The sequence below is a fragment of the Portunus trituberculatus genome, chromosome 27, assembly GCF_017591435.1.
Source record: "Portunus trituberculatus isolate SZX2019 chromosome 27, ASM1759143v1, whole genome shotgun sequence".
NCBI lineage: Eukaryota > Metazoa > Arthropoda > Malacostraca > Decapoda > Portunidae > Portunus > Portunus trituberculatus.
The window spans coordinates 11,357,402-11,369,901 of NC_059281.1; the positions used below are offsets into that span (position 1 = coordinate 11,357,402).

Genomic DNA, 12,500 nt, shown 5'->3' on the forward strand with positions numbered 1-12,500 from the left:
TTCATTCTGCTTACTATCTGGTGATCTTATACAGCATCAGAAACTTATGTGGGGGATTAAAATAGTGAAGACTCTGGCCATCAAATTTCAGACCTCCAAAAACCTTTCCTAATGTAAATAAAATGGTCTAAACGTGCACAAAACTCATGGTAAAAATATGACCCAGTACTGAAGAGGTTAATGGTTCGAGTGAGAAATGAACAAGGTTACTACATAATTCACAGGAGAAACACCTTTAGAGAACATTTGTGGTGGCCGTGGTACAGTGGAACCATGCGTGCTTTGGGGTCCGAGGAGTCTCCAAGCGTACGGCTTCGAATCCTGTCCACGGTCCGAGTGTAGGTTGGGCTTCCTCACTCGGGGCAACGGTTTCCTAGCGGGAGGGCTTTGGGATAGGAGGTACCCTAAAAAAGTATCCCCCTTTAGCCCATAAATTCCCGTGAAATGCCCACATGGTATAAAAAAGATAAATAACCAGCTTATCATATCTGTGGCCTTGGAAAATAGTCATTGCGAGAAAGCGAAGCGTTTTAGAATATGGACCTATTATAGTTGTCATCAGAATGTGTGTGTGTGTGTGTGTGTGTGTGTGTGTGTATCTATGTATGTTTGTGTACTTTAGTCTATCCATTTACCTGTTTATTTGCATCTTCATCCTTTGTCGTCCTGTCTATCTACGTATCTTTATTCTTATCTATCTATCTATCTATGTATTTGTCTATCTATCCCATCAATTACTTGGTTCGCTCGTCTTAGGCCTAACCTTCTCATTATGCATATATTAGACGAAGAGACCCTTTTCCCCCTCAGTTTCCCTCACTTTTTTCCCTTAACGTTGACAGATATGTGTGTGTGTGTGTGTGTGTGTGTGTGTGTGTGTGTGTGTGTGTGTGTGTGTGAGTGTGAATATAGCAAGGAAAACACACACACACACACACTCTCTCTCTCTCTCTCTCTCTCTCTCTCTCTCTCTCGTCAGGGTGCACAGGGCATGTAATGAGAGGCATTCTGAGGGTAAATAACTTGGGTCGCCGGCAGAGAAATGTTGCAGTGACGCAGATGACTTATTTGCTGAAAAGAGGAGGAGCGCTCGCGTGGTCGGCTGACAGACTCGTGTTGTGAAACGTTTATCGCTCCCACTTGCAACAGACGGACTGGAGAGGAAGGAAAGAAGTCTGTAGCGTTTTCATAGCAAGAGTAGTCTTTGTATTTCATTCTAGTGATTTAGTGAAGATTCTGCACCATCAGCTAAAAAAAAACAACTGTTCTTGACCTTACCTAATCTAACCTAACTGGCGTTTTCATAGCAAGAGTACCTTTTATATTTCATTCTAGGGATTTAGTGAGTATTCTGAACTGTCAGCTAAAAAAGGAGACCGTTCCTAACTTAACCTAACCTTATCTAACCTAATCTAACTGGCGTTTTCATAGCAAGAGCAGTTTTTACATTTCATTCTAGTGATATTTTGTGAAGATTTTGTACTGTCAGATAAAAAAAAGACCGTTCCTAACCTAACCTAACCTAACCTAACCTAACCTAACTTAACGTAACTGGAGTTTTCATAGCGAAAGTACCTCCTATATTTCATTTTAGTGATGATTAGTGAAGATTCTGCTTCATTAGGTAAATAGATGACCGTTCCTGATGACTCTTAATTATCTCTATTCGAAAATAATCCTTGTGAGAGAAGACAAAAAAAAGTTTATATGACTTATAAAAGAATGAAAGAATCTGTAATCTTGTTGCTTTTTATATAACTTCTCATCAAACTCTACGAACTCTGTTAATACACTCTATTGGCTTTGAAAAACAGTCCTTTTCAGAGAACACTGTTTAGATTCTCACAAAAAGAACCGTATTTTCGCTCTTATATAATTTGTCTATATAGCACTCTCTTACTCTTCCCCACTCTTTATATTCGCACTTATCAACCCTTTCAATACGGTAAGCAACTATTCACATCGCTAAAATTAACACGCGAAGTCTTTTTAAACACAAGAAAGAGCGGTAAAGAAAAGGAGTATATTGTTGCAGTTTCGCGTGGCTGTAAAGCAAGAAACAAAAGAGAAGTGTCCTATAGAATGGTTAGCGATAGGGGAAGGATGCGGCAGAGAGCAAAGAAAAAGGGTCAAACTTAAGCATAAACTCCAATTAGCGAACTGTAAGGAAATGAAAACTTGTGTGTGTTTTGCGTCTTTTTTCTCTCTCTCTGCCAGTCCTCATGAAGGGTTAGAAGTGGCGCCAAGCTGTCTGTCTTTGCTCTGCTTTTGCTCTCCGCCTTTGCTCTCCGCCTTTGCTCTTGGTCCTTGTCGCCCTCGTTGTCGCTGAGAGGGGGAGTGAAGTGATATGAATAAACATGTCACTGAAAGATGAGCGGCGAGCGGTGGTTGAATATAAATGTGCTAGTTAGAAAGCTTGTAAAGGCATTGTTGAGTGCTCTTGTTGCTGTGATACAAGAGAGACGCAGAGAGGAGATAAGCGGGAGATGAATGCTGAAGTGTGAGTGAGATTGTGAAGATGCTGTGTGATTCTTGTTGCTGTTTGTCGTCGTCGTCGTGTGTGTGTGTGTGTGTGTGTGTGTGTGTGTGTGTGTGTGTGTGTGTTTTGTGTATTCATTGCTTTGTATATTAATGTTTCTGCGTCCATAGTGAAGGGAAAATATACGAGAATGTCAGTGAAAAAGATCATTGATAGTTGGAAATAATGAGTGTATAAATGAGAAGGATTGAAGAGATGGCAGCCGCTCGTTTTCCGCGACCAGTCAAGGAAAATTAATGGAAATGTCACGACGAGGAAAGTCAGTCAAATTTAATGAATAAAATTAGAAAGATTGCATAGAAAACAGGAGTGCACGTCGAAGATACGGGACTGTCGCCAAGCTGTCTGTGTGTGTGTGTGTGTGTGTGTGTGTGTGTGTGTGTGTGTGTGTGTGTGTGTGTGTGTGTGTGTGTGTGTGTGTGTGTGTGTGTGTCTGTTGCTGGCAGGAGTGTGGAGCGAAAATAACTGAATATATCAATGAAAGGAAAGTTGAATATTGCGTGTAAATGAGCGAAATTGGAAAGATAATGCGTGTTGGTTTGCGTGGCGCGTGACGGGGTGGTGTGAGCGCGTCCGTAGATTAGTTCAAACAGGTAAGCCATAAATGCATACATGAATGAACGGGAATTAAATAAATGAAAAAAATAAATAAAAACGTATTCATCGAGCATTTCACTTTTGTTTATTTGATCTGCGAGCTGTAAAAGGTTTTGTACATTGCTGTGTAATTCAATTCGATCTGTTTTTAGCCCCTTTCATTTTTCTCTCTTTGTGGAGGCGGACGAAGCAACCAGGCAGGCAGGCAGGCAGGCAGGCAGGCAGGCAGGACACCATCAAACCGGACGTGAATGTAGTGTCCGGTGCAGGGCGGTGGATGTCCAGTGTCCAGGCGACGCCTTCACTGCACTAGCGGGGCTTCGTGGCCAGTGAGCCCCGCCATCTATCTCTCTTTACCTCCTTCCCGCCGCGCTGCATTGCCTCGCATTTTTACTCCTCGAGCTCTATTTTTAGCCCTTAACCTGACCACCGGCGTGCAGATATAACAATGGTAATGAGACTCTGGCCGCCACAGACACATGGGTTGGTGAGTGGTGTAGTGGCGTGGTGTGGTGGTGTGGTGGGTGCCGCGGGGTACTGTCACCACCACTACCACCACTGCCACCACCACCACCACCTCAGTGAGAGCAGTAGCGGAAGATCGCCCTTCACGTCCTCTTCCCCCGCTGTTGTGTTTACTGCAGGCAGCGCTGCCAAACCGATGCTGCAGGTCTTAACTATCCACGCCCCGCCGCTGCCCGCCCAGAGTGATGTCCTGAACGCCGGTAATAGTGCAGATCAATATTTGCCAGCCCGGCGTATGTTGCGAGGTGAATGTGTATAATATGTATGTGGAAATGTAACACGTTCCCGGCACTGGCCTTGCTCGTGTGTGTGTGTGTGTGTGTGTGTGTGTGTGTCAACAGCAGCAAACGCAGCCCAGCCAGCCCGCTAAAGCCTTCCCCAGAGCCTCCTCCCCTCCTCGCCCTCTGCCTGCCGCTTGCTGGGGCTCAGTGCTCGGCTCAAGACGCTATTAGTGATGGGAAGCATTCATACTCCATCCTGCCTCCTCCTTCCCTCCCCTTCACCCCCTCCCCCCCTCGCCGCCGCCAAGCTGAAAACATCACCCAACAAATTCTTGGGGAAGTTCACGAGGAAAACTTCTTTACCTGGTCGTACATTAGTGTCTGCTCGCCTGCTGCCCGCCTGTCTGCTTTTAAGGCGGTTAGTTAAAAGGACGAGTTAAGCATTGTCTTGCGTCTGGCGCCTTTGTTATCATTCACTGCTTTGAGTGACGAGGGACATTTTTCTCTTTCTTTTTCTTCTTTTTTTTTTTTTTTAACTCTAATGAATGTTTCTTCATTTTTTCATGGAGTGTAAGGGATGTATTAATTGTTATATTCCATACATTTTTTTTTTATTCGCACGTGCATTTCCCATTATATATTACTTCTACCTTTATTGTGTCATGAGCCAATGAAGTGACTATTTATTTTAACTTCCATGAACGTTTCTTTCTTTCTCGTGCAGTGTAAGGGATATCTTAATCGTTATATTTCGTACATTTTCTATTCCTACATGTATACACCTTCATATATTATGTCATGAGCCAACGAAATAATTTTATTTATTTTATCGTACCTTTATAAAACTGAACAACTTTTATGCTAATAATCACTGAAGCAGAACCCGTCCATCTCTTATATATTCATCTCAAGACAGTAAAAGCAATGAAGAAGCAAGAAAACCCCCCAAAAGCGTGTGTATGTATGTATGTGTATGTGAGTGTATGTGGGCGTCTTCCCTCAGGACCAATGTGTGGGCGGGGGGCGTTCTTCCTGAGGGCGTGTGTGGGTAGACAGTTGGGAAGCACCGTGAGGACTTGAGGTGCTTTCATTTCGGTCCCTTGGGTAATCTCTCTTCCGTCCCTTGGTGAGTGCTTGAAGGCGACCGTGAAGAGAGGCGGGAATCAAGCGGAGACAGGAAAGAAATGGTGGATGAAGAATATGCAAGGGGGAACCAGTAAGCAAAATATTAAAACAGGAGACAGAAATGAGGAAAAGAATGCAAAAAAAAAAAAAAAAAAGCACTAGTCACAATAAAAATATGGAAACGGATAACAAGAGACGAGGGACTGTCAGATGAAAGAATTAAGGAAGGAAGGAAGGAAGGAAGGAAGGAAGGTTAAGAAAGAACAAGATGAAGTAGGGAAGTGAGAGTATACAGCATTTTTAAGCCATCGAAGTGTATTAGTGATGGTTTCAACTCGATGTGTCGTAGTTTTCAGTCCCCCTTTAAGAGTTAATTGTCAGATGGAGTGAAGATTAAGGAACGAGATGAAGTGAAAAAGTGGGAGTAACAGTTATAAACTTTTCAATACTGGAACACATTTTTACCTTGAGATTTGTGTGCGATTAGACTATTTTATTGACATTAGGGAGAGTCTATGGAGGTCACAAGATTAATGGTCAGAGTCATCACTGTTTTAATTCCTCACATGAGTTTCTGAAGCCGTATGAAATCGCCAAATAGTGAGCAGAGTCAATATGGAAACACGTCATCGTACTCAAGGGGTTAAATCTTAGAAATGTACGTAGCAGTAGCTATTTCCAGTCCTCAAATGCAGGAAGAGTCAATTGTCAGGCTGTAGATAGACTGTCAGGTGAAGGGAAAATAAAGGGCGAGATGAAGAAGAAAAAAAAAAAAAATGCATGGGAGTAACAATTTTAAGTCTTAGAAGTGTAGCAATGACAGTTCTCCAGTGAAGTGTACATAGCAGTAACACTTTCCAGTCCTCAAATGCAGGAAGAGTCAAGTGCCAGGCTGTGTAGAAGAAGTATCAGATGAAAGGAAGAATAAGGAACGAGATGAAGTGAAAAAAAAAGTGGGCCGGAGTAACAGTTTAAAATCATCGAAGTTTAAATAGCAGTAACAGTTTCCAGTCCTCAAATGGAAGAAAACTAAAGTATCAGGCTGTGTAGATAGACTGTCAAATGAAGGGAAGATTAAGGGGCGAGATGAAGGGGAAAAAGGGGTGTAACAGTTTTAATTTTTCCAGGTGTAGCAGAAACAGTTTCCAGTCCTCAAATGCAGGGAGAGGGAAGTGTCAGGCTGTAGATAGACTGTCAGATGAAAGGAAGAATAAGAGGCGAGATGAAGAGGTAAAAAAGGAAGTAACATTTTTAAGTCTTCGAAGTGTAGCAGTGGCAATTTCCAGTGAAGCGTCATGTTGTGTAGGGAAACTGCCAAGGTGAAGAGGAGACCAAGTGAAGTGGAAGTGAGTGTATCAGTTTCCTCCTCCCCTGACCGTGGCTTACACACTACACACGTGACTATTCAGTAGCAGTCTTGTGGCCAAAAATAGCAGCGAACACTCCCGGTAAGCGAATGTGTGAATGAGATCCGACTGCCGCCCGCCACTTACAAAATGCTCGAAAGGAGAAACTGAATGGCATTTTAGACCATTTTTGTGTTTTATCCCGATACGAGGCCAGGGAGGAAGGTAGAGAGACCTTTCCCACACACACACACACACACACACACACACACACACACACACACACACACACACACACACACACACAGCTAGCTTACTACCACAAAAGCAATACCAACAACAAAAAAGGTAAATTGATAAACAAAAAACATAACCACACAAAATACGAAATTACAAATGAAAACAATGCATACATAAGAACATAAGAAAGGAGGGAAGCTGCATGAGGCCGCCAGCCCTATACGAGACAGTCCCAGTGTGCTTAATCTACCTAATTCCATCTATCTTCCCCATCCATGAATTTATCTAACCTTCTTTAAAGCTTCCTATTGACTCAGCCCTGACTACATGACCACTGAGACTGTTCCACTCATCAACCACTCTGTTTGAAACCCAATTCCTTCCCATTTTCTTCCTAAACCTGAATTTTTCATGTTTAAACCCATTATTTCTGGTTCTGTCCCCGCTACTGATCCTAGAACTTCATTCATGTCCCCTTTGTTAAAACCCTTATACCACTTAAATACTTCTATCAGATCTCTTAACCTACGTCTCTCTAAGGTACTTACACTGTTATTACACACACACACACACACACACACACACACACACACACACACACACACACACACACACACACACACACACACACATGAGCCAAGCCATTCGCAGACGGCCATTCGTTGCCATAAAAACTCATAACACAAAACACCACTCGAGGAAAACGGGTGGTGGGTGCGTGTATACAATTGTGGTGGTGCTTATGGCGTGGCGAGGCGGCGTGGCGGTGGCTGCGTTAATGGCGTGTATGATTGCGTGTATGGCGCGGCTTTGTGGAGTACTGTGCTGTGCTGTGGAGGGACAGAGGTGGGGGGAGGAGAAGAAACAAGTGGTGTGGTGTGGTATGGTGTAGTGTGGTATGGTGTGGTGTGGTGTGGTGTGGTGTGGGTATGTTGTAGTTGTTGTTGTTGTTGGTGGTAGTGGTAGTAGTAGTAGTAGTAGTAGTAGTAGTAATAGTAGTAGTAGTTGTTGTTGTTGTTGTTCTTCCTGTAGTAGTATTAGTATCAGTATTATTATTATTAGTAGCTGTTAGTAATAGTAGTTGTTGTTGTTGTTATTGTTGTGTTTTTTTGTTGTTGTTTTTCTTGGATATTCTCTATTTTGTACATAATTTTCCTTTCTTGTATCAGGTAAAAATCTGGACTTACTGTGTGTGTGTGTGTGTGTGTGTGTGTGTGTGTGTGTGTATGCAAATCTAATGACGACGATCTTAGACAAAAAGAAAAAAAAAGCATCCATCACCACCACCACCACCACCACCACCACCACCACCACCTGCGCCGAACATCTGCTAATTACACTTTATTAACACTTAATGCAACACTCATCGTCCTTAATGTCAAATAGATTCGCTCGGGAAGTGTTATATTTACGTTCACTGATTCTCTTTGTATATTTTCACCTTTGTTCATATTTTGACCGAATTGTTTCTGTGTGTGTGTGTGTGTGTGTGTGTGTGTGTGTGTGTGTGCGTGTGTGTGTGTGCACAGTTCTACCCCTCCACAAAAATAATCATAATCTTCATAACAGAGTGGTAATGAGCACACACACACACACACACACACACACACACACACACACACACACACACACACACTAATTATTCAACACAGCTAATGCTTCTGTGTAGGAGTGGTGGGGTCTTGGAAACGCCGAGAGATACATTAAGAGGAGGAGGAGGAGGAGGAGGAGGAGGAGGAGGAGGAGGAGGAGGAGGAGGAGGAGGAAGAGGACGGAAAGAATATATGCTGAAAATCTACATGTATTCTGCTACTACTATTACTACTACTACTACTACTACTACTACTACTACTACTACTACTACTACTACTACTACTACTACTACTACTACTACTACTACTGTTTATAATGATAATAATAATAATACTTTAGGAATATTTAAATGTTTAGTTTTCCGGTGCTCACGAGAGTTTACATTATGGTTTGTGTGTTATGCATATCTTACCACACTACCCCAATCACCCCTCTCTCTCTCTCTCTCTCTCTCTCTCTCTCTCTCATTCCCGACTCTCACAGCTTGCTCCAGGTTTCCACACTCACTTAATTAAACAAGGCGGCGCGGCAGGTACAGGTGTGCAGGAAGGGTTGGCTTACTGTCACCTGCACGCTCGCTCAGGTATCCAGCTCACCTACCTAAATACATGCTTGAGTCCATTATATACACACACATACATACTTACATACATACACAAATACATTTATTCATGTGTGCATATGTGGGATTTTCTGGTGGGAGAAGAGAGAGAGAGAGAGAGAGAGAGAGAGAGAGAGAGAGAGAGAGAGAGAGAGAGAGAGAGAGAGAGAGAGAGAGAGAGAGATTTTGAAGACTGCAAAATAACTGAGAATGAGATAAGATAAAAATGGAAGAGGAAGAGAAAGGCGAGAGAAGAGAAGAACAGAGAGAGAGAGAGAAGAGAGAGAGAGAGAGAGAGAGAGAGAGAGAGAGAGAGAGAGAGAGAGAGAGAGAGAGAGAGAGAGAGAGAGAGAGAGAGAGAGAGAGAGAGAACGCTTATATATTTTTTTGGCAATTTTTTGAAACTCATAATTTTTTAGATAATGAAAAAATATCTAGTTTTTTTACAATTTCCTCTTTCACATTTGATTCTCTGAGATACACCTGTAGTAGAAATAGTCACACAGACGCACAGACAGACAGACAGACAGACAGACAGACAGCCTCGTTAGAGCTAGTAAGGCTGTTGCTGTTTGTTCTTTCCTTTGTATTCCTTTATATTCCTTTATGTTCCTCCTCCTCCTCATCTTGTTTATATTCCTCCTCCTCTTCATCTTCTTGTCCTTGTTGTGTCCTCCTCGACCATCCTTTCCCTGTCCTTGAATCTCTCCCTTGATCTCCTCCTCCTCCTCCTCCTCCTCCTCCTCCTCCTCCTCCTCCTCCACAAAGTTTCCTCCACAAGGCTTGAAGCGAGACCACGGCTAGGAAAGGACCGCTAAATGGCTTCTTATCCCAAGTTTGCTATAATAACCCTCCTCCTCCTCCTCCTCCTCCGAACATGCCAAATTAATGTTGTTCCTTCGAGTCTTGTGCGGAAGTGGTTCTCTTCTTCTTCTTCGTTCTCATATATTTTTTATTTTTTTTATTTCATAACTCATGTGAATATTGATATCGGAGGAAGTTCGGTTCAAGTCTCTCTCTCTCTCTCTCTCTCTCTCTCTCTCTCTCTCTCTCTCTCTCTCTCTCTCTGCAGTGTTCTATTTCTTTTTTTCAATATTGACAATAGTAAATCCTGGAAGGTTCTGTAGATTTATTTTTCATACCCGTAACACAATTCTCCCCTTTTCCTTCTTTTTTCTTGCTTCCCCTTCCGTTCCCTCTATTTTTTCCCGAAGTAGTACAAGTGACAGGCGAGTTCGTGTCGGCATCACAGCATCACCAGTGGCGCGCTCTCCAGCTCTCTGATATATTGTTTAACCCCTTCAGTACTGGGACACATTTTTACAGTGAGATTTGTGTACGATTAGACCATTTTATTGACATTAGTAACAGTCTCTATGTTGGTCTGAAGAATAATGGCCACAGTCTTTACTATCTTAACCCCTTCAGCACTGGGACACATTTTTACAGTGAGATTTGTGTATGATTAGACCATTTTATTGACATTAGGAACGGTCTATGGAGGTCAGAAGATTAACCCTTTAGTACCTTGCTTACTATTTGGTGATTTTATACAGCTTCAGGTACTTATATGGGGATTGAAATAGTGAGGACTTTGGCCTTTAATCTTCTGACCTCTATAGGGCCTTCCTAATGTAAATAAAATCGTCTAATCACACACAAAACACAAGGTAAAAATGCGTCCCAGTATTGAAAAGGTAAATGGCCAGAGTCTTCAGTATTTTAATCCCCCACATAAGCTTCTGAAGCCGTAGAAAATCACCAAAATAGTAAGCAGAATGAATATGGAAACGCGTCACGGTATTGAAGGGTTTAAAGGTTTGGTTATACTCTGGCAGCTTACAAGTGATGCTGCCTCGAGGCCCCGCGTGTTCACTGGCGCCTCGGGGTTTCGTCAGCAGCGTTTCATCATTATTTTTAAAGTCTACAGAGTTGGTGTGTCAGGACGGTTTTGTTACTGACGATGCTTATTTGGTGTTGAGTCATCGCTAGAGGCATGATAACACCTCTTGGAGCAGCTAATGACACCGCTGTGGAGTGAATCCTTTAGCTTTTCTTTTTATTGCGAATACTTTAACCTCTTTAGTACAGGGACGCATTTCTTACCATGAGTTTTGGGTATGACTGGACGATTATATTTAGGTTAAGAAGGGTATATGGAGGTCAGAAGAGTAATGGCCAGAGTCTTCACTATTTTCACCCCAACATAAATTTCTGAAACTGTATAAAATCACCAAATAGTAAATAGAATGAATATGAAAACGTGTCATAATACTGAAGAGTCAAATTTCTACGATGCTTCTCTCTCGTCTTGTCATGAAAAGCTTGTTATTTATCTATTTTATTCTTGGATTGACCTGCGTATCTTTTTTTTTTTCTTTTTTTTTTTTTTGGTGGATGGAGTTAGTTCTGAATCTTTAAAAATGGTGAATGTTAACTCTTCTGGCACAACTGTCGATATTGTGCATAATTTAGTCACTCCTTCAACCAAAGATCACACGTTCGCATTCCAGTTCATGACTCAACGCTTTCATCAACTCGCCCACTCACTCACAGGTCCTGATTTATTATGTAGATGACACGTTAACTATTGATCGCCGTGAAATCTTATCGTTGTAATGTCCTTGTAACTATTCGAAGGTGAAGACACTCAAATACTCCTTTGCAATAAGAACACTCCATTAGAAAAGACGCGGCAAAATCTTCTACTATACAAACCTTCGTCTTTAGTCACTTTGGCCCATATTTTGAGACACTCCCACGCTGCACCTTCACTATTTTCCAAGGGTTCTAGTTGAAGTGACACGGATTTTTAAGGATATTTCTATAATTCTAGTGACATGTTAACAAGTTTTCTGCATTATCAACAGAAAAAATTACTCTTTAAAACGCGGCTAATCGTCTCTATGGTCTTTGAAAATGGTTGCGGTGAGAGAGGAAATTATTTCTGAATATGGCGTTAGACTCATACTCAGAAACTCTATGCTCTCTCACGATGACTATTTCCAAAGGCTCTAGCTGAAGATACGCATGTTTTTAATGACATTTTTATGGTTGTGGTGATGGATTAGCAAGATTTCTAGTTTTACCATATAGAAAACCGTCTTGAAAATCCTGCTGGTCGCGTCTGGGGACTTGAAAATTATCGTGGTGAGAGAGCAAGGCGTTTTTTTAATACGGCCGAATCACTGTGTCACTGTTGAGTTATTTGCCTCTCTCCTGTCTCAGCGTTGTCTTCTGTGTCTTGTCAAGCAGCTCTGTGTACACTCGCGTTGCTGTTATTCATGAGGGACAAGACAGCAGGACGAGACGCAAGTTTTCCCCTGTCCCGCTCAGCTCCATTGCGTCTTTCACCAGGGAAGGGAGCAGAGGAGGGCGGAAGTGAGACCTTTTTTCTTCTCAACTTAGTTTCGTGGCGTCTTGCACAAAGTGAAGGGAGGGAATAGCGGGAAAGTAAGGATTTTTTTCTCCTTTAGTTCCAGCGTGTTTCTCTAAAGCAAGGAAAGTGAGGAGGACGAGACGAGGGACCATTTCTACTGCTGTTTGTCCTCTTTACTCCTCTCTTGGCTGCGCTGTGTTGCGGAGGACAAGGGTGCGGAGTGAAAGTATAGGGAGAGAGTAGAATAAAACTGCAGCCACCTCGTTCCACTCCTGAGACGCCTGTTCTTGGCTGGTTCCGGGAAGCCATTAGCGAGGTGGAGTGGTTGGACATA

The 12,500-nt window shown here is 42.5% G+C and overlaps 2 protein-coding genes across 2 annotated transcripts in view; both read left to right on the forward strand.

The window, feature by feature from the left end:
• The window catches only part of LOC123509462 (apoptotic chromatin condensation inducer in the nucleus-like), a gene marked incomplete at its 3' end in the record, with an annotated part of 41,510 nt that overhangs the window by 3,964 nt on the left and 25,046 nt on the right, over positions 1 to 12,500 (forward strand). Inside the window, exons 4-5 of the mRNA XM_045263751.1 lie at positions 3,577 to 3,623; positions 3,781 to 3,861. Coding sequence (XP_045119686.1) covers positions 3,577 to 3,623; positions 3,781 to 3,861 — 128 coding nt within the window. The remainder of the gene's footprint in view (positions 1 to 3,576; positions 3,624 to 3,780; positions 3,862 to 12,500) is intronic.
• Positions 1 to 12,500, forward strand: part of LOC123509873 (chondroitin sulfate N-acetylgalactosaminyltransferase 2-like) — a 168,881-nt gene that overhangs the window by 2,545 nt on the left and 153,836 nt on the right. The gene's annotated exons all lie outside the window — the stretch shown is intronic.